This window comes from Taeniopygia guttata, chromosome 21 (genome assembly GCF_048771995.1).
Source record: "Taeniopygia guttata chromosome 21, bTaeGut7.mat, whole genome shotgun sequence".
NCBI lineage: Eukaryota > Metazoa > Chordata > Aves > Passeriformes > Estrildidae > Taeniopygia > Taeniopygia guttata.
In genome coordinates, this window is record NC_133046.1 from 1,687,807 (window position 1) to 1,708,469 (window position 20,663).

The 20,663-nt window shown below is 46.6% G+C and overlaps 1 protein-coding gene across 4 annotated transcripts; it reads right to left on the minus strand.

Annotated features, from left to right (window-relative positions):
- Positions 1-761: 761 nt before the first annotated feature.
- MXRA8 (matrix remodeling associated 8) lies at positions 762-17,210 on the minus strand. 4 transcript variants are annotated; one of them, XM_041720437.2, is made up of 10 exons: positions 15,860-16,703; positions 11,548-11,568; positions 10,327-10,635; positions 8,918-9,019; positions 6,748-7,209; positions 4,249-4,407; positions 3,768-3,798; positions 3,177-3,253; positions 1,951-2,028; positions 762-1,139 (listed from the first exon to the last, which is right to left on the minus strand). In XM_041720437.2, the coding sequence occupies exons 1-10, from the start codon at positions 15,906-15,908 to the stop codon at positions 1,114-1,116; spliced, it is 1,314 nt and encodes a 437-aa protein (XP_041576371.2). In that variant the 5' UTR covers positions 15,909-16,703; the 3' UTR covers positions 762-1,113. The 4 variants fall into 4 exon arrangements, with proteins under 4 accessions (XP_041576371.2, XP_041576373.2, XP_072773390.1 ...); XM_041720439.2 differs by having other exon boundaries at positions 6,748-7,206; positions 15,860-16,687; XM_072917289.1 differs by lacking the exon at positions 11,548-11,568 and having other exon boundaries at positions 15,860-17,210.
- Between the last annotated feature and the right edge of the window lie 3,453 nt (positions 17,211-20,663).

Here is a 20,663-nt window from a genome sequence, read left to right on the forward strand (position 1 = left end):
CCCAACAGCAGGAAACCCTTTTTCCTTCCACACCCCAAGAACTGATCTTATTTACAGCTTTCCTGACGTTTGGACCTGCTTGCATTACAACATTGAATCACTTCCTATTTTTTGGCAGCCCCACCTGACAGTGCTCATAGGCAGAACCCCCCTCCAGGAATCCACTCCAAATCCATGGGAATGGACTCATCCCCATCCTGGATTTCCTTTCTGAGCCCCTGGTCCATGACAATTCCTGCTGTTCCTCCTGGAACCATCTCCCTGTGCTGGGTCCTACCTTTGGTTTGCTGTGCTCTGTGTGGCCTGGATCCACCCCAGGGCTGCAGAAAAATCCCATCCCAGCTTCCACCTAGGGCTGAGCTCAACCTTCCTGCACAACATTCCTGGTCCTGATCTACCTGAGACTGGCATTTACAGCCCTGTGACTGCAGCCACCAAATGCTCCTGCCAAATCTGCTCTGGGCTGTGCTGAAAAACAGAAACAAATCAACAAAAACGGGGTGAGAAATGCAGAGTTCGGCTCTGAGCTGAGCCCTCAGCCATTGGTGTGCTTCCCTTTCCCTGGAAAATGAGGATACTGACATTTCCCCACTGATAAAAGGAGGTTTTGGGAGGGCTGTGCTCTTTGTGCTTCACCTGGGAGGTGCCAAGTTCTGTGTGAAATGATTTTTGCCAGCCTGGGACAGGGATCAGCTTTTGTCATTGTTATCCTGATGGATCCACCACATGGAAAAATGCCTGGTGTAATGATGGCTCAGGAATAGCAATGCAGGTGGTTTTATTTAAAGCAATAACAGCAAAGCAAAACCTCTGCTGATTCAGCTCATAAAAATCATTGATGCATAAAATTCAACAATAATTGTCAAGAAAGAAAAGGGGGAGGGAGGATTGGGAGAACAGAGGAAGAAAAGGCAACCCAACCCCATAAATGCACACAAGACAGTTTAACTCTTGCATGAAGCATTTGCACCCTTGTGTGGGGTACAGAAAAAGTGGATGTGGAAAAAGTTCTGTGGGAACTGGAGGGAGATGGAATTAAGAAAAGGCATCTCTCTTCCACGTTATCTATCTTGGATGGAAGCTTCTGGTCCAGCCAGCAGCTTGGCAGTGTCTTCATTTACAATATTCCTTCCTGAAATCTGAAAGAAATAGAAAAGGGGGGGTCAGCACCTGGAGAGAGATTTCAAACCATTGAAAGAAGTACAAAAATATGGATTTATTTCTAGGGTGAGCACTTCCAGTAACCCACAACCCTGATATCAAAAAATGAGACAGACTGGGGCTAAATTATTGCCCAGATCCACCCTGCAGGAGAAAATGCCAGGAGAATTCCATCAGAGACAGCTCCTGGGCTCTCCATCCCCTGCTTGGTGTCATTTCAGCCCCATTTATTAAATCCTAATTCTCCTGGAATGAGTCATGGAATCTCAGAGCTGATCACAAGCCCTGCTTGACACCAGGGCTGTCCCACAAACAGAGGCACAGCCCTGGGGATCAATCCTGGATCAGGATTCAGCCCCCAGGGAGGGAGAGCTGTTTGCTTTTCTTGGATGAAGTAACTGCCCATTACCCATAAATTAATTCCACTCCAAACACTCTCCTTCTGCACAGTGTTTTCTGCCCAAACACCACGCCAGGACATTTTTGGGCTGCACCTCCCTCCCTCTGAGGTCACAGCAGAGCAGGCATTCTTCCAGCCCTGCCAGGCTTTCTTTTTCCAATCCAGAAAAATTCCTATTTGTGCCATGCCCAGAGTTTTTAAAAGCCTAATCACTGCTTGCATCTTGTGGCTCCTTGATGAAAGGATGGGAAGGGAGCTGGCTTCTCATTCCTGCTTTTGCCATGAGGTTTCTCATTCCTCTTTGGCCATGGCTTGGTCACTCACTGATGGACTGTTCCCATCAGAAGGTCCTTACAGCCACCAATTAAGGGGAAGAAAGTCATTATTACCTTTGTCTAAATCAATGTTCTTTGCTGGGAAGCTTCTGGCTTGCTCAGCTTTCTCCTTCAGGATGTTGTTTTTATAATCTGTGCAAGAGAGGAGCAGAATTCAAGAAAACAAGAAGTTTTATGAGCAAGACGGAGGTGATCAGTCCTTCCTTGCTGTGCCCTAGGTCTGGCACCTCTGATTTCTAGGAATTATTTGTGGAGTTACTCAGCAGGAAAACAGCTCTGACTTCATTTTAGCCCCTGGCATTAATCAGTTGTGCAAACTTCAGCTCCCTGCTCCTCACAGGCACCACAGATCCTTCCAGCTCTGCATTATCTCCTCAAAGCTCACCTGGAGGTGGCTGATGCACTTATCCAGAGATTTTGCTCTCCTGGGACACACAGAGAAGGATTTTTGCAACCCACTCTCTGCAATTCCTTTCCAATTTTTTGTTTGCTGGGGCCTTTACAGCAATTCTTAGGACCTAAGGATTGTCAGCTTGTTCTTTTAAAGGTTGAACCTTTACTGGGGATGCAAATAAAAAAATCAAAGGGGTAATTATTTCCTGGCTTATCAAGCAAACTGCAGCTGGGTGAGCTTGGCATCATGACAAGGCTTCAGGAACCTCAGGGTGGTGCAGACAGGAGCAGCAGTTTTGTGAAATGGATTCACTCCAAATCCCAGCAAGAACCAAGCCCTGATCAATTACTGAAACAACAAACTCAAGGCTGCACCTTCAAACCCCAGCAAGGAGCAGCATCTTCCTTCAGGAATGTTGGAAATTCCCCAAATCCATCCTATAAATCCCAAAAAAACCACTTTCACAGTGTGAGATGAGCTTCCTTCCCCTCTTCCCAGTGGCTTTCATTTTACTATGAATTCCAGGGGGATTTGTATTTTCTCTTTTCTGTCTCAGGGCCTCTGTTGCAAGTTTTCTTCCTCTCATTCTCTGTTCATCTGCCCTAATTGCTACCACAGATCTCGACAGAAGGCCCAAATGTTCACTGAATGATGACAGGCAGGGAGGAGAAAATCAGAAAGTTAAACCAAAGTGGCTCCAACAGAAATCTGAGACAATGAACTCAACTAACTCAGGACTCCTCCTTACCCAATTTTGGTCAAATAAAGTCCATACCCACTTCCAGAGGTTAAAGAATGGGTTAAGTCACTGCAGAATATCCAAGTGCCATTAGAAATTTCAGATTTACAAGGATTCTGGCCTGGTTTGGTGGCCAGGGATACCTACCCAGCCTGATGTCTTCACTTTTCTGTGGGGTCAGATCTGTCGTGTCCACTGTGAATTCTTTAAGATTCACATCCTTCCTGAAAAGGGAATAATGGTGGAAAATGGTCCCATCCTTTAAGAACTGTCTTCTTTCACATTTTTCCCCATTAGCTTTTCTAATTCTTTAGAGAATTTATTTAATTTTTTTCCCATCTGTTGATCCAAATCTTAGAACAATGGTCAGCTAATCCTGGAATTCCCTTCTCTATTCCACTTTAATCCTATAAAACAAGGTCTGGGGCTCCATGGTCTTGGCCCCATCTCACAGCAGATCTGTGCATTATTCCTTTCCCACCAGCTCCCAAGGACATCTCACAGAAACTCCATCCCTGAATCACTTCCCAAAGAGTACCAAGAGGAAATTCAATTGCCAAATCAGCCCCACAAACCATTTTCTCCTTCCACTTCCTCCTCCTCACCAGATTTTCAGGTTAGCCTGAACCAGATTTTAAGGTTTAGGCTATTAGCTGAGGAGGGGGACCCATGATTTCATTTTAATGCATTCTCAACCTAATTAATAATATTAATTATATTAAAATTAATTCTACTTACTCTCCATATTTCTTCACATTGTATTCATAACCTAACCAGGAGGAAAAAGCAGAATGAGCAGTCAGAGCCAGTCCAGACCCATTCCTGGTGTTGGTTTTTTGTGTGGCACCCAAAACCAGCGCTGTGGGTGTCACCCAGAGATCCCAGTGTCCCTTTATGGGATCCCACAGAGTCACCCAGCACAGCAGGGACCTGGAAACTTGAGTTCCCAAAGGATAAATCCCACCTGTGAATGGATCTTTTCCACTCTACAGAGGAAATCTGGAGTGGGGTTCAGCCAAAGCCTGCACTTGGTGACCCTGGAGGTCTTTTCCAACCCAAAAAATTCCATAAAATCAAGGTCTGGACATTTTTACACCACACCAGCCCACAAATCCTCCCCAGTGGGCAGGTTCCTGGTTTTCCAGGAGGGGTCCCTGCCTGCAGCACTGCTCCTTGCAGGAATTATTTGCAGAGCAGGGCAGGTTTTCCCTGGACTCACCCCTCTGCCGGCGCCTGCGGGTGATGAGCACCACGATGATGAGGAGGACGAGGAAGAGCAGCAGAGTGGCCAGGATGTAACCCAGCTGCTGGAAAAAGTGCATCCTGCTCTCAGGGATGATGACATTGATGACATTGTGGCCCCTGACCACGTTTGGATCTGAGGGAAGGAGAAAAGGGCATCACTAGAAATGGGATCTCAGGTGGGAACGCTCAGAGAGAAATTCGGAATCGCAAGAATTAATCCGTGCCTGGTTTACACCACCCTGCACCTCTGGCAGGTGGGAGATGCTGTGCTCTTCACCAGATGAGAATTCCCAGGGTTTAACAGGATCCCTTCCCCGGGAACAGTGATCCCTCCCTATCAGAGTGTTCTTACAGGGGGAAATTCCAGAGCAAAGTCAGCCCCAAATCTTCCAGAGGGTCCCACAACCCTCCTCTGGGTCCTTTTTGACACAAACTCCACACTGCTCTGGCTCCAGACAGCAGCTCCTCCTTGCCAAGGGTTATAATTTATGGAGTGGGAAGAGTTTTCAATGCCAAAAAATCAGCTTCCTTTGAAATGAAATAAAATCAATAAAATAAATAAACTCCCCCTTCAAAAACAGAGGGAAGCCAAGATTCCGTTCCTTGTGAGGGTGCAGCAGGATTTTTGTTCCACAGCAGAGGAAAGGGGAGCTCAAAACTTTTACATGGAACATTTTTCTGTAGATTTCAAATAAATAGGTCAATGTTTTACACATGTAAAGAGGAAGTGACTTCTCTGCTTGCAACAGTCAGAGGAATGGACAAAGCCAGCCCAGGCATGGATGGAATCCCACAGGACTCTGCTGGGAGAGGGGTTTTTCCTTCAAAACAGAGCTGAAATGACACCTTCCCTCCCTACAGGAAATTTTCACAGAGCACCAGGCTCCTTGGTTTGCTTTTTGATGCTGTGCTCCCCAGAAAAATTCCAAGCAGTTTTTCCTGGAATGGGGCAATGCCTCAGCCTCCCCTGCTGCATCCAGGAGGGGCTGGAAAAGGGAACCTCTGGAAACCTGCACTGCTCACACATTCCCATGGACTCAGCACATTTTTGTGAGTGGTGCAGGGCACAAAGCTCGTCCCAAAGCTGCTGGTTTGGACAGAGGAAGTGGCTTTTGTCAGGAAGGGAAATTCCTCCAGCACAGCCAGGTTAAATCACTCAGAGATTCCACCTCCTTTCTGAGCAGGTAGGGAATCAACATCCTGAATAAATTTCTGGGTAAACCACTCTGGAAAACAAGATCTGGTTTCAATCTGTGGATAAGGCTCAAGGGCTGTGTGCAGGAACTCTGATATTTGGATGTCCTGGTCTCCAGCCACCTCTCCTCAGCACTGCCTGGATTTTCTGGACACCAACCTTAGTCCCTGGGAAAAAGTTTAGGTCTCTATGACTTGAGAAAGCCAATTTCTACAGGAGAATAAACCTATTTAAAAATGTATGAAGCAAATCAAAATTCTGTATTAAACAGCCAATAAATATTAAAACACAATGAATATTTTAAAGTGTTAATAAAGAACTATACCCAAAAGACTTAAAAAAATATTAAACTTGGGATTTTTTTTTTGTTTTGTTTTTCTGCCTGAATGAAGTGTGATGGTTTTGAGTTTGGACAGGCTAACAGATGATAGCTCAGTGCAGTGGAAAATATGAAAATTGGTTTATGGCACACACACATGCAAAAAAAAAAAAAAAAAAAAGAAAAGCTGAAGGGTGGAGGAAAATTCCTGGTGGTTGCACAGCCTAAACACCCATGCAAAGGGGAGAGAAACTCTGGTGGGAAGAGTTGTGATAAGAATTAGAAAATCCCATTGTAAGATGCTCTGCCCAGAGGGAGGAGCCAAGCATTCCTACCTGGATATAATCTGGGTTTTTGGGACACCAGACTCAGCCTTTCCACAGGTTCCCAAGAGGAAACAACTGGGGTTTTTCACTGGACCAACTACACCCTTTCTGTGGGACCACTGCTCGGACAGAACCACACCTGCCACCCCAGGAGGGCTGCAGCCACTCCAATTTGGACAGCTGGCCAAAGGGGTGTCAGGTTGTGTTCTGCCTGTCAGTGGTTCTCCTTTTGTATTATTGCATGTATTTTATTTCTTTTCCCTTTTCCCTAGAAATTGTATTTCTCACTTGGAATCTCTCACTGGTTTTGCTTTCAAACCAGAACAGCAAGAAATCATTCTTAGCCTGATCGTGGTCGCATTCCTTTGAATTAATGCGACGACTGCAACGGTGTCCATCTCTACAAGGACAGCAGGGGCTGCTGACCTGCAGCAGGGACCTCTCACCTGCAGCAGGGACCACGCTGTGCGTGGTGATATTCACCACCCTCCTCTCAAGAAATCATTCTTAGCCTGATCGTGGTCGCATTCCTTTGAATTAATGCAACGACTGCAACGGTGTCCATCTCTACAAGGACAGCAGGGGCTGCTGACCTGCAGCAGGGGCTGCTGACCTGCAGCAGGGGCCTCTCACCTGCAGCAGGGACCACGCTGTGCGTGGTGATGTTCACCACCTTCCTCTCCCTCTCCGGCTCCGTCACGGCCACGTGGTAGATGCGGCGCTCGTGCAGGCCGCAGTAGTGGTGGTGCAGGTGGCACGAGTAGGTGCCCTCGTCGGCGCTCTCCAGGTGGGAGATGCGCAGCGAGAAGTCTCCGAGGGCGAAGGCGCCGCGGCTGACGTTCATCTTCTGCCGCAGGAACAGGGGCCCGTAGGAGCGGCGCTCGCCGGACGCGTACAGGTCCACCAGGCGGTCAGCGCGGTCCTGGGGCACGCCCGGGGGCTGCCGGTCCCAGTGCACCACCTGCTGCTCCTCCTCGCTGTGCCGCTCCGTCCAGATGTGCTGGCGGTTGACGCACGGCAGCGTCACCGTGCTGCCCTCCGGGGCCACCAGCACCGGCTTCTCGCCGTCCCAGTACTCGCTGGCCTCCTCGCCTGCTGGGGAACACAACCTTGGGATGGGTTTTCTCCACCCGTTTTGTCCCACCCATCCTGTTTTTCATATATAATCCACTTAAATTTCCTTCCCGTGATGCCTTGTGAAGACTGATCTAGAACAGAAGCTATTCTAGAGCTAAAGAATAAATCAGGGATTTATTAAAGGATCTCCTCATGGATCCACCTCAGGCAGCACAAGAGCCCAGCCAGGGCTGCACCCAAGATGAACCAAAATGATCCCAAAATGCACAACCACTCACGGGGTCTCTCACTTTTACAAGTTCTGCTCCATCTGCACCTTGGAGTTCATTGTCCCATTCCAGCTTCAGCCCAGGCAGTCCCATCCTGCTTGTTTTTCTCTCTCCAGCCCACGGTGTTTGTGCTCCTGGGCTGAGATTTGGATCATTTGTCCTTGGTGCCCAGCTGGAGCAGGAATTGTTTTGTCTCTGCTCTGTGCAGAGAGCTCAGCATCCCCTCATGGGAAGCTCAGAGCCACACACTGAAGCAGCACAGAATGTGGAAAATAGAAAAGTTAAACCTGAGGCATCACCCAGGTTTCCTTTCCTTGGCCAAAATCAGTAAAATTTTAGGCCAATTCACTGTCGCACGCCGTGATCTCGTGGAGGCGGTTGATGCGAAATTCCCACTCAACACCAAGTGTCAAGGACACCCAGAGACATCCGAGATTGCCCCCAGAGCCTGAAATCCTGAATTCCAGGTGTCAAGGACACCCAGAGACACCTGAGATTGCTCTCCTGGAATTCTAAAAGTCTAGGAGATTGGAATCCTGTAACACATCCCCTCCCAAAATCTTAAAAGTGCCACATGGCACAGCTTGGACATGCATGAACACGAAAAACCCTGGCTTTTCCACACTTGTTTCAGCAGTTAGTAAAAAAAAACTTCAAAAACTCTATCCTCTAACATGCTTGCCCATTTCATGAAGAGAGGCCACTTTCTCCTCCTTCTAACTCAGAGTTAATCTCCTGCTTCAGAGAGCAGGAAGCAAATTCCCTGCAAAAGCTAAGAATGGAACGAGGATCTTCATCCCAATCCTCTGAGCAGGAAATGCTTTCCTAGCCACAAAGGCCCTAATTACTGGAGGAGCTGAAGCAGCACTGCTCTGTTTGGCTCCTGAAAAGGAATAACAGAAGGAGCCAGAGCACGGAGGAGCAGATTGGGGCTCTCAGGGTGTTTTTCTTGCACTGTGAGAACAGCAGAGGAGATGCACTTCCACCCCAGCAGCTCCACTGGTGTTATCCAGGGGTTTAAATGGATTTTTAATGGGTGCCTGTGTGCATGGGTGGGACTCCCTGCAGCTGCCAACAGCTGGCTTTTAGAGCTGGGCCCAAGGTGTGGTGGGTTTTTAAGTACAGGCTGCCCAGGGCAAGCTCAGCAGGCAGAGCACAGGCAGGTCCTTGTGGCTGAGCTGAGGGTGTGGACTGTCACCAGGGAGGGATTGTCACTAGTGGGGAATTGTCACCAGGGACATTCTGCTGCTGCAGCAGGGACAGTTTGGTAATGACCAAGAGCAAAGACTGAGCTGAGCAGGCTCCAGGCACTGTTTGGCCAAGGAAGATGAGAGGTTTAAATAAAATAAACCCTCTGACACTCAGGCAAGCAGGCAGCAAACAGCACAGAGAGCACAAAAGGTTTTCCTGCTGCTTCCCAAGGCTCCTGTAGAGCCTGGAGGTGTCACCACACCCACCTTTCTTGGCGATGACCAGCTGGATTTTCACAGTTTCATACAAGTGGCAGTAGTGATGGTGAAGATTACAGGAGTATGTGCCTGCATCACTCTCTGCAACACCTGTGGAGCAGGAAGAGAGAGGAATGCAGTGTTTTATACTGAGACAATGATTATTTGTGTCATTTGCAGTTTCCCAAATCTTTGTCTGGATGTAAACTTTGATCTAAGCTGTCCTAATCACCAGGGCGGGTTAAGCAGAGACAAATCATCTCATCCAATACAACAATTTGGTCACCTCATGAAATAATTTGTTCAGTTGATTTGCTCTTGTGAGTAGAAATTTGTGTATTTCTATTAATACACAATAAAAAGAGGAAAAGAAAAGAAGAAAGAGGTGGCTGAGAAAGAGGAAGCTGGTTTAGGTTCAGCTGAGAGCAGGCATGGGAGCAATGACCATGGAGTGTTTATAGTCCAGGAACTGAAACACAACCAAAGGGCCACAAAAAGCCCAGGTGGCTTTCAGGTTGTTACAAATTCTCCTTCAACACAGGTCGCTTTCAAAGGCAAATAAAACACTCAGTGCTTCAGAGAACTTCACAGAATCACTGAGGTTGAGAAAGAGCTCCAATATTGAGTCCAGTCTCAATCCCCACCACATCACCCAGCCCAGAGCACTGAGTGCCATGTCCAGTCCTTCCTTGGACACCTCATGGGGTGGGGACTCCACCACCTCCCTAAGCAGCAATTCCCATGTTTAACAATCCTTGCCAGGGAAAAACTCCTCCTTTATCCAGCCTGGACCTCCCCTGGGGCAGCTGGAAGCTTCACTTTGAAGCAAAACCAGAGGGCTGCCCAGGAGCAGTGCATGGGTTTGGGGGCAATTCCTCAACTTCTTCCTGCCTTGAATCTCCAGCTCGAAGCTCCACCTCCCCAAGTGCCCAAGGAGCAGAAATTAATTAATTCAACAGTCCAGGTATTTGGTAAGAGGGAATGCTGAGAGGGTTTTGATCTGCTGAACGTGCTGAGCTGTGCAGGTTTTCTGGGATACACTTGGAGGTGCACAAGTAACCACGGTGAGCACTGAGTGCCACCAGTGCACTGAGATTGCTCCCAGAGCCTGGAATCCTGAATTCCAAGCATCAAGGACAGCCAGGCACACCTAAAATTGCTCCTAGACCAGGGATGGGGACTCCCCCACCTCCCTGAGCAGCCCTTTCCAAACCTTAAAATTCCTCCTGAGAATTAGACTTATTAACCTGATATTCACAGAATGACTGGGTTGGAAGAGATCTTAGAGATCATCCAGCCCCACCCACACCCTAACACCTCAACTAAACCATAAATCCATTTATCAAAAACATACTGTGAACCACCCATTTCCACCAAAACCCCCAAACCCTATCGAGATAAAAAAAAAACCTCCGCACCTTTGATCACCAGCGAGAAATTCCCATCTGCAAAGGCATTCTCAGGCATGAGGATCCTGCCCTGGTTGTAGGAGCTGTAGACACATTGGTCCCCAGCTGAGTACATGTCACAGAGCCTCTCCATCCTGCTGTCCCCGTAGTAGGAGCTGAGCAGGTCCCAGTGCACCACGCGCTGCCGGTCGTTGAGGCGGTCCTGGGTCCAAACCATGCGGTGGCTCTTGCAGGGCAGCACGGCCTGGGAGCCCAGGGCAGCGCTGATGTTCAGCACAGACACCACCACGCTGCTGGGGTTGGTGGCGTCAGCTGGCACTGCAAAAGCAGCAGCAAACAGCAAAGAGATCAGTTGTAGGGTTGTGGAGTTAATGGGGTGTGAAGGAGGGGCTGGAGGGGCAGTCAGGGTGTGCTAGAATCTCAGGAATCTCTGCAGGGTTTTGATTATTTTTTCAAGACCAGGCACTGTCATGGAGAATCCTGAGCTGGAAGGGACCCAAAAATCACTGATCCAACCTTAGCCCTGCACAGACACCCCAAAAACCCCACCCTGTGCATCCCTGAGAGTGGCATCCCGGAGCTCTTGGGGCTGGGACCATTCCCAGGGCAGCACTGATGTTCAGCACAGACAGCACCACGCTGCTGGGGCTGGAGGCATCAACTGGGACTGGAAAAGCAGGAGCAAACAGCAAAGAGATGAGTTGTAGGGTTGTGGAGTTAATGGTGTGTGAAGGAGGGGCTGGAATTTCTGCAGGCTTTTGATTCTGATTTCAAGACCAACACGGTGCACTGTCATGGGAGAATCAAAGAGTCCTGAGCAGCAAGGGACCCAGAAATCACTGATCCAACCTTATCTCTGCACAAACACCCCAAAAACCCCACTCTATGTATCCCTGAGAGTGGCATTCTGGAGCTCTTGTGGCTGGGACCATTCCCTGGGGAGCTTGGTCAGTGCCTGCCTGAGGGGAAAGAACCTTTCCCTAATAAATAAAACTTTAACACACAGATTTCATCCATGTCTGTTATCAGGATTGTACACTCGAGCTGTCCTACCCACCCTTCCTAAACCTGACCCCCAGTTTAATCCAGGTTTAGAGACACCAGTGCATGGGATGCACAACCCATGGAAGTCAGGAATGAAGCCCCTGTGCATGCCATGGAATCAGGGTCCCTCTCGCTCCTCCTCATGACCACAAAACCACAAAAAAGATTTACAGAGACACCACTCACCTGAATATGAGCACACAGAACCTGTCAAAGCAGAAAATAAAGAGTGTCACTGACAGCAAAAGGATAAAAAAGCTAAAAATACACTCCAAGTCAGCAGCCACCTCTGTTACTGCTCCATCTACTCCCCACTTTCCCTGTTATTGCTGATGTTTATATCTGGATGTTTATGACTTTTTCCCCCTCCAGCCACACACTTGTTCTGCACAGTTAATTCTGTGATGCTGATGCATCAGCTCTCTCCAACTCACATGTCTAGATCCACACAGGAAGAACTTTGCCAGAGATGAACCAAATCCTTTGATTCTGCATTTCTCTGGTCCAGTCCCTCCTGCTCCTTGTGTGGGAGGGGTCTAGAAGGTCTCCTGGCATCAGGCTTTTGATTCCCAACACAGATTCCCAGCACAACACCACCATTCATCTCTCCACCCAGCCAAAACCCAAGTGGGTTCCATCAAAATCATTGGAGGTTTTGTCCTGCTAATGTCAGAGGCACAAAGTCCTGCAGACAAAGACTGTATTTTTTTTTCCCTTTTTTTTTTTTTTTTTTTTTTTTTTATTTTTTAGCCCTGGAATTTATGAATATCGTCCACAGTTTGACAAAATGCTGCAAATATAAATTTTTTTTAAAAGTGACACTGCAGCCAAGCAGCAAAATTCTAGAAGGGGGGAAAAAAGGGATAACTCTTCACAAAAAGCACAGGAACTCCAGCAGGCAAAGAAGGAAGAACTGATTGTTCTGATTCCCCAGCCATGCTGGAAATCTGCACACATCCATCAGCTCCTGGGTAACGCTCAAACTTTACTTGACAGAGCTGTAAATTAGATCACTCCGAAATCTGAGGAATCTGGGATGTCTGATCTCCTGCATGCCTGGAGAAAATGGAATTTTGAACAACTGACCTTCAATAACCTTAGCAGAGAGCAGCAGTGGAAGGAGGAATGAGCCCTTTTCTCTTTTCAGTGCCTATATTATAGTTTTACAAGTTGTGAGTTCTGTAGTATTTCACCAATAAGTTACAAAATGGTTCTGTATATATTTTCATATGGTTTTTAAAGGAAAAACTATTTAATTAAGAAATGACACCTAAATTATTTCCCCTTTTAATTCAATAACTAATTACTGATGTCTTGTAATGTGGACTTTTCTAATTATACAATTATCTAAATTATCTATTATTTATTAAATTATCTATTCTCTAAATTTATGAAGAAGGTGAAGGACTAGTAATTGTTCCAAAACTTTTATCTTGTTTTATATATATATTACTATAGTCTAAAACTTTAATCTCTAAGTTTTCTATTATGTGACATTACACATTTCTAATCAAACTACACACCTACAATTTCAGTTCTGTTCTTCAATTTTGGAACTTTTCTCTATAGTTTTAGGTCAAATGCAGTGTTCTCTTGAAATTTGTGCCTTTCAGCACAGAAAGTCCAAAATTCTCAGTATGTGGGGTTCTACCAGTCCTTCTGGTGTGGGAGACAAGCAGAGCAACCAAACCTTGCTTTTAAAAGGGATTTTATGGCACAGCTGCTTCTGAACAGAGATAAGGACACCCAGTAAAGGTGACAGCCCATGGAGGCAGCACTGGGACCTGCTGGAAGCAGGAATTTCTGAGCAGAAATAAAGGGAAGCAGGGATTTCTGAGCAGAAATAAAGGGAAGCAGGGATTTCTGAGCAGGATTTCTGAATTACTGGCCAGTAAAGGCCCAGTAAAGGTGACAGCCCATGGATTCAGCACTGGGCTCAGCTGGAAGCAGGGATTTTGGTGAGTCAAGTGTAAAACCAAAGTCTCTTCATGCACCTGGTGACAGCTCTGACCTCTCTCCTCACAAGCCTCCAGGATCTGGAGCTTTTAACCTCAGCTGCCTTCAGAGCTGTCAACACAGAACTCAACTGTGGCTTTCATTGTAAAATTTCAAGTTCCATGGGATGGAGAATCACTTTTGTCTTCTCTGGGTGATGTAACCACAAAAAAAACACCAACAAAAGACAATTCTGTGCTGTCCCTGACACGTTCTGTGCTGAGTCAGCAGGATCCCAGAGATACTCTGTGGTCCCACAGTAGAGGAAGAGGAAAGCAGCCTGGAAAACGATTTCTTAATCCCTTGTAAAAGGCAGAGCCAGCTCTTACTTCTTGAATCCCATCCATTTTTCATGTGAAGAATTAAGCCACCAAAAAGAAAAAAAAAACCCACTGTGGGCAAACTAGAAGCAAAAGGCTGGGGCTGTGAAAGATGTGTGGCATGCTCAGAGTCTCCAGGCTCTGTCCCTGGAGCAGGACAAGGACAGAAAACTGTCCCCTGAGTCCTGCCTGAACAATCCTAGGCTGAATTCCCTCCTTGGGAATACAGGAGCTGCTGCTCAGCTCAGTGCTGATGAAACCTCTGAGCTCCTGTTTCATATTGGGGGGTGAAAAACAACCAGAACAGAAAAGGACATGTTCTTCCCCAAATCTGTGTGTGCCAGATTGCTCATTTCTCCCACAAATCCCTCTGTTTATAGGGGGTTTAATGGGCTCTGTAGGGTCATTACACAATTATGGGAAAAGCAGCATTCTGTGCCACCACACTGTCCCCAAACCCTCTGGGGGGTGGCAGTGGCTCCATCCTGGCTCTTCAGGGAGCTGAGATGCCCTGATGGCTTTTGGTGACAGTGACATAAATGAGCCCAGGTCTTTTAAACCCACTGAGCACTAACCAGGAGAAACATCTGGGCTCATCTGGAAGAGAGAGATATGGTGAGCAAAACAGCTCCTCCTAAACTTCTCCCATTCACCTCCTGCCCAGCCTGCAAGACTCAGCTTTTCACTAAAACAGAATTTCCCTTCAAAGCCCACTGATGGTCAAGCCAGGCTTTGAACTGGGATCTTCTCTAAATCTCTGTGTTTGTTTATTTTTAAAGGCTTCCTGGGACAACTTTCCCAGCAGCAGATTCTCCCACTTCCCAAAAGATGTCAGAGCCCTTAAACACCCATCCAGCCCCAGCAATTCCTGCACTGCCTGCAGGTAGGAGCATGCAGAGAGCAGGAATGTGCTGCCTCTGCAGAAAGGAAAATCCTTGTGTCTGCACAAGGAGCCAGTCCCCACCTGGGGCACAGACAGGATCCCTCAGAGATCTGCCCCAGCTTTTCTGGGATTTTAGCTTTAGAAAGCCTTGTGAGCTTCCCCTTGGCTGCAGGCCCACGGAATGGATTTGTGGGGCCACTCCAAACTCCCTGAGACATTAACACTTGAGGGAGTGGTTCCCCTGCAGGAGGGGTCACAGATTTCCTCAGAGCACACATTCCCGCTCTTCTCATCCTCCTTATTGAGTTATAACCTGATTTGGGTGAGCTGGAACATCAGGGTGACATCTGGTAAATCCCAAATGCACCTGAAGCTCTGTCAGAGCTCATCCCTGCTCAGGTGGGAGCTCTGGCTCTGCAGCAGCCCAACCTGCTATTCCTGCCCTGGCTGCTCTGCCAAACCTCCCTGGGACTCACTGGACTGGTTGGTGCTTCTGGAGCACGCAGCTGTGGGCTCTCCTCCTCCTCTTCCTCCTCTTTAACCCACCCCACACCCCAGATTTCTGAGCCACTTTAACCCTTCTGTCCCTATGACTGATCCCATCATTTGCCAATCCCTAAACCTTGCCTTGGGGCATTGCAAAAATGCCGTGGTGACACCAAAAGTGGATTAATTTGGGACCAAAGGAAGAGCTCCTCACCTCACTCCACCTCAGTGCTGAGGAAGTGAGGGGCTCAGGTGTCAGCCACAGCCTTTTAACAGGGCTGGGAAGAGCAGGGGCTCAGCACTCCCCAAAAAACTTCTGCTCCTCACTTCCTACTCTCCTTTCTTAGTACCTAAAAGTGAATCCTGTGTCTATCTTTATGCTGACAAGAGGAAAAGTAACCCAAAAACCACACATCCTTTTTTCCCCTCCATCTGAACCCTCACACACAGAGCCCCCCAGCTGTTTCTGCTTCTTCAAACGTCAAAAAAAAACCTTAAATCCTGCACATCTGACTGTGAAAGCTTTGCTGTACTCACAGCCAAGCTCATTGGTTTTGAATTTGATGATAGGAAAAGAAAATTGCACAAACATGCTGAACAGAGCTCATACAACCTCAAACATTTCCCCATTCTCTCCCCAAAAAGCAGAGAGGGAACCTACAATTCCCTCCCCTCCCCAGATGAAAACAGAGCAAATTTAGGAATCTGAACAGCCTTACAAAGATAACGCTTCAAAATCTGGTAGCCAACCCCCAGCCCCGCTGTGCAGCTGAAATAAAAACAAATAACACCACACCAGCAGCTCAGAGCTTACTTTGCTGAAGCAAAATCTGCCACAGGAGGAGTTTTACAAGTTGCTCCATTTCTTCGGCTTCTCAGAGTTTTCGCCTCTCTTGAAAAACAAGTTGAAGACTTTTTTTTTTCCCTTTAACTTTCCTTTCTGTAACTGGAAAACACTATGACCTCATCAGTTTACATCCCCAGAGCTGAGGACAGCAGCTCAGATTCTGCAGGATTACCCCACCTCCTTCCCTTCCCTCACTTTCTGCAGAGCCCTCTCCTCCTTCCCCTCCGTCTGGCACCTTCTGAGCCCTCCCTCACTCTGACATCAAAACTTTCATCGGCTGAAGTTGGTCCCACACAGCTCCGGGCTGACAAAACAAATCTTTCTCCCTCCCCCTAGGGATGGAACCAATTTTCCTCGTGCTTTACTTGATCCAGCTGTTCCTGCCTTTGTCTGACACTCCTCCAGACTGGATTTATTCTGCTGCCTTCAATGGGGTTTTGATCTCCTCATATGGTTTTACTTCCAGCTCCAGTCTCCAAAGACAACCTAGAAAACAATATTTACCCTGTCCTGTGATTTGTAAGCAAGGGCTGGGTATTTAGAGGAAAATTACAATGAGTATAAAGTCAGGAAATACAGTATAAAATAGGAAATAGAGTAGCTGCTGCTAGGATATTAAAAGTAAAATTACATATTAGATGAAAATTAAAATATGGTCAATTTTTCTGTTTTCTCGCTTCTGTTGTCAGTTTATTGTTGCTTATGGTTAACACAATTTAGTGGATTGTATTTATTGGATTTTACAATTCAATCAATTTAATCATCAAGTGAAGAAAGGGAATGAAAACTCACTGTCCTTAAATGTCTGTGGGACTCCACAAGAGAACTTAAAAACAAAAGTCAGGAGCCTTCCCTGGGATCATGAGGATAAATTTAATTGCCATACTTGAATTTTTCCTTCTGACATTTCTCTGTCTCTCTACTCTACCAGAAAATAGATTCCCTCTATCCCAGAGGGGGAAGAGTTTCAGGAAAGAGGAGAGTATTATAACAACCTCCTAAATAAACATTTAAATAATTACACACTGCAACAAGGGAAACTTTGGGAGCATCCAGATCAGAACTTCACCCACTCCAGGATCCTGTCTCCAACATCAGACAGAACCAGACACTTCCAAACAAATTCCAAGAAACTGTAGCTATTATTATTTTTAGATAATATGACCATGAAAAAAAAAACCAAAAGCCTGCTGTTAACTCCACACTGTCCAAGACAGACCCAGAGAACTGGTTAGGAAAAATGCTAAAATAATCTTCAGAGAAAAACAAAAAATTTCCCTGGAAACTCCAACTCTGACGTTTCTCTGAAGTGAGGAGATTTGGAGGTGATGGGATAGGAACAGCCCCTCCCTCATCACCTGGATATGAACAAATCCAATTGCAGCCCTAATCCCATCAGTTTCTCTTTGCCAGCCTCAGGAATTCCCATTATTCCGATCCCAAACCACCTGCAGGCAGCAAAAACTCCTGTTCCCCTGTCCCTGACCTGTGCCAGGTGTCACAACAACCACAGCACTGATCCAGAGCAGCTGCTGGGCCAGGAATCTCAGGGAATCTCAGGGAATCTCAGGGAATTTCAGGGAACTTCAAGGAATCTCAGGGAATCAGGAGCCTTTCCTGTTGTCTCCATCAGGGAGCCAGCCCAGAAAATGCCTGGCTGGGAGGCAAAAAGCTGCTCCCACCTAACAGACATCAAATCCAACATTTTCTCCTTCCCCTGCTCCCTCCCAACCACGGGCAGCACCTTCCAGGCTGCAATTCCAGGGATTTTTCCCCACTTTTCTGCCTCCCAGCTGTGGCACTGCAGAGGTTACTGCCTGCTCCTGTCTCGCAGGGTTTTTGGGAGGGAGCAGATTGCTGTGGTTGCTGCTGTCATGGATTGGATATTTCCTGACTGCAAGGAGCCAAGTCCAGGCTGAACAAGGCTGGAGTCTCCTAAAATCACCCAGGGGAAGAGCAGCAGCTTCTGTGGGGTTCACAGAGGGGTTGAAAGGGACACAATTAGGGGGTTGTTATAATTATTATAGATATATCTATATCTATATATCTATATCTATATATATATATATCTGCCTTGTCCCCTCTCTAATCCTGCCCAGTCTGCAGCCAGCCCTGCTTCCTGGGGCTTTGCTACTCCAAAGACATCCTGGAAAAGCAGCTGTGTCAACATTTTTCCTGGTGTAGAAGCTGAATTTTAAAGCAGCTTCTCCATCCTGAGCTGAGCAGTGCTCCCCAGCTTTTCTCCTTCCCCACTCCCAGGGGAATTGGGGTTGATTCTCTCAATCCCAAGCATCCCTTGGCTGCCCACTGCTCATCTCCAGCTGACCACAAACCCTGAGCAGAGAAAGCAATTTCATCCAGGCAAGGCAAAGGGACTTTGCAGCAGCTGCAGCAGTGGTTTTGCAGGCTCTGCACCTGCCAGCGGATCGGGTCAGCAGCAGAAGAAAGGCTCCCCTGTTCCCAAAGGCGCCTCTTTTTCATTGTGGCTAAAGAAAATCGGTATTTCACACCTAATTCAGATCTAAAGCAGCGACTCAGGTGGACAAAGCTCTGCTGAAAGCGCAGGGTCACCGGGGTAATTGGCTTGTGGGAAGTGGTGGATGTCAGAAGTTTTCTCCTCCTCTGTCACAGGGACATTTCTCTCTGTGCACCTCTATGAAAAATCCTGAGAGAGAGAGAAATGTCCCTGTGACACTCCTCCCCATCCCTTCCATTTTTACCATTTTCGTTTTCAGGCTGCACTGAGAGACTTCCCAAGAAATCCAAATTGAAGACCAGCAGCCAGAAAAACTGAGCAGGTATCAGATCAGGGAAAAATGTCTGATGCCAAGGGGAACTCTCCATCCTTTAATGCAATTTTTGAGAGCCACTAACTCTGGGAAACAGGAGAGAAGTGGCCCCTTCCAGCCCATCTTCACAGACATAAATACATTAATTAAAAAGGAATGCCAGCATTAATGATCTACTGACACAAATTACAGTACAAGCCTTGTGTGCAGGATTTGTCAGCACTCCAGGCTTATCATCAACAGCTTCTTTAAATACAGGACCCAGAGTGTTCCACCAGGATCAAAGGAGAAAATACCTACTCATAGGAAGAAGAAAGGATAAAATTATTGGAACAGAAAAGTAGTAGGGAATGCTGCAGTTTAGGAATAAAGAGTACAAGAGTACAGCTAATTGGCAGTGGCAAAAGCAGGAAGGAAAAATAAAATATGGGAAAAAAAAAAAAAACTTTGCATGGGAACAGCAAAAGAAAGGCACATCACTTCAGGGTTAATTTACACCAACACCATTTTCATTTTTCAATTGGTGGCAAAGCTTTTCTCTTGAACCAAAACTTCCAGCTGCCACAAACCTCTTAAGCAAGCCTGAAATCATCCAGTTTAGAGCAAGAACTGTGAACTAAAGACAAAATGGAAAGGCAACCACAATGAGAGGGCTGCCAAGCAGAGGCTGTCATTACTGCAGGGCTGGAACATGCCAGGCTCCTCTCCCCCAGCATTACCCTGCTTGTTCCCCAGCCACAAACACAAAAACACCCTGAGCTGCCTTCTCTGAAGGGCACAGCCAGAATGACAAGTGATGCTCTCAGAAGATGGTTTTTTTTTGTTTCATTTCACTCTGTGAAAAATGTTAATTATTTTGTTTTTAAAATTTTGAAAAGTTTAATAATAATAAAATGGTTATAAAAATAGTAATATAATAAGAGTAATAAAATTTAGAGTTAGGATAATTATAAGAGAATTAAAAATGTAAAGAATTACGGACGTTTGGATGTTTTTTGATATTAAAGCCCAGGTGGCTTTCAGGCTGTTAAAATTCTCCTTCAAAACAGGTCTGTTTCAAAGGTAAATAAAACACTCAGTGCTTCAGAAAACCTCACAGAATCACCGAGGCTGGAAAAGAGCTCCAAGATTGAGTCCAACCTCAATCCCCACCTTGTCCCCAGCCCAGAGCTCTGAGAATTCCCAGGACACGTCCAAAATGGGCACTCCAAACCTCCCTGTGTTAAATTCCCACATTTAACAACCTTTTCCATGGGAAAATTCCTCCTGATGTCCAACCTGAGCCTCCCCTGGTGCAGCCTGAGGCTTCATTTTTGAAGCAAAACCAGAGAAATAGGAACAGCAGGTGGGTTTGGGGATGTCCTTTGCAGGCAGCTCCTCAACTTCTGCCTTGAATCTCCACTTGCCTACAAACCAAGGAGCAGAAATTAATTAATGTGCATGTCCAGGAATGCAGGAGTTTATTCAGATGGAAATGCTGAGAGGGTTCTGATCTGCTGAGCTGTGCAGATTGTCTGGGACAGAGCTGGATGTGCCCAAGTGAGGAGTTAAACTGCAGAGTTTTCCAGCTGCGTGGATTATTCCCATTAATCCGTGTGTTTGTGTGTTCTTCCAGCTCTGCTGTCCTTGGAGCAGGTCACAGAGCTCTGTCTGCACCCACAAGGCATCTCCAAAACTCCCTGAATTCCAGCACCCTATGGCCCAAAATTTAAACACCTCCATTGGCTGGAAAGCTTCAGATTCATCTGAAAAGCATTAATAAAAACCAGTTACAAAAACAGAGAAATTGCCCAAGAAACCAGCACTGATTTGTTTCTTTTTTTATTTTTTAAGTCCAGACAGAAGCTACCCAAAAAAAAACAACTGACCAAGGAGAAATGAGAAAACAACAGACAGCAAATAAATCAGGGATGGAAAAAGAGACACAAAGCAGCAACTCACAGACACCCACAGAGCAGGTGTAAATTATAGTTTTCTGTTAA

Coding starts and splice junctions, on each gene's coding strand:
- MXRA8 (XM_041720437.2), bottom strand. CDS start 15,908: ATGGAGCAACTTGTAAAACTCCTCCTGTGGCAGATTTTGCTTCAGCAA. Junction 3,799..4,248: donor CCGCAGGCGCCGGCAGAGGG/GTGAGTCCAGGG, acceptor CCTCCTGGTTAG/GTTATGAATACAATGTGAAG. Junction 3,254..3,767: donor AATGTGAAGAAATATGGAGA/GTAAGTAGAATT, acceptor TTCCCTTTTCAG/GAAGGATGTGAATCTTAAAG.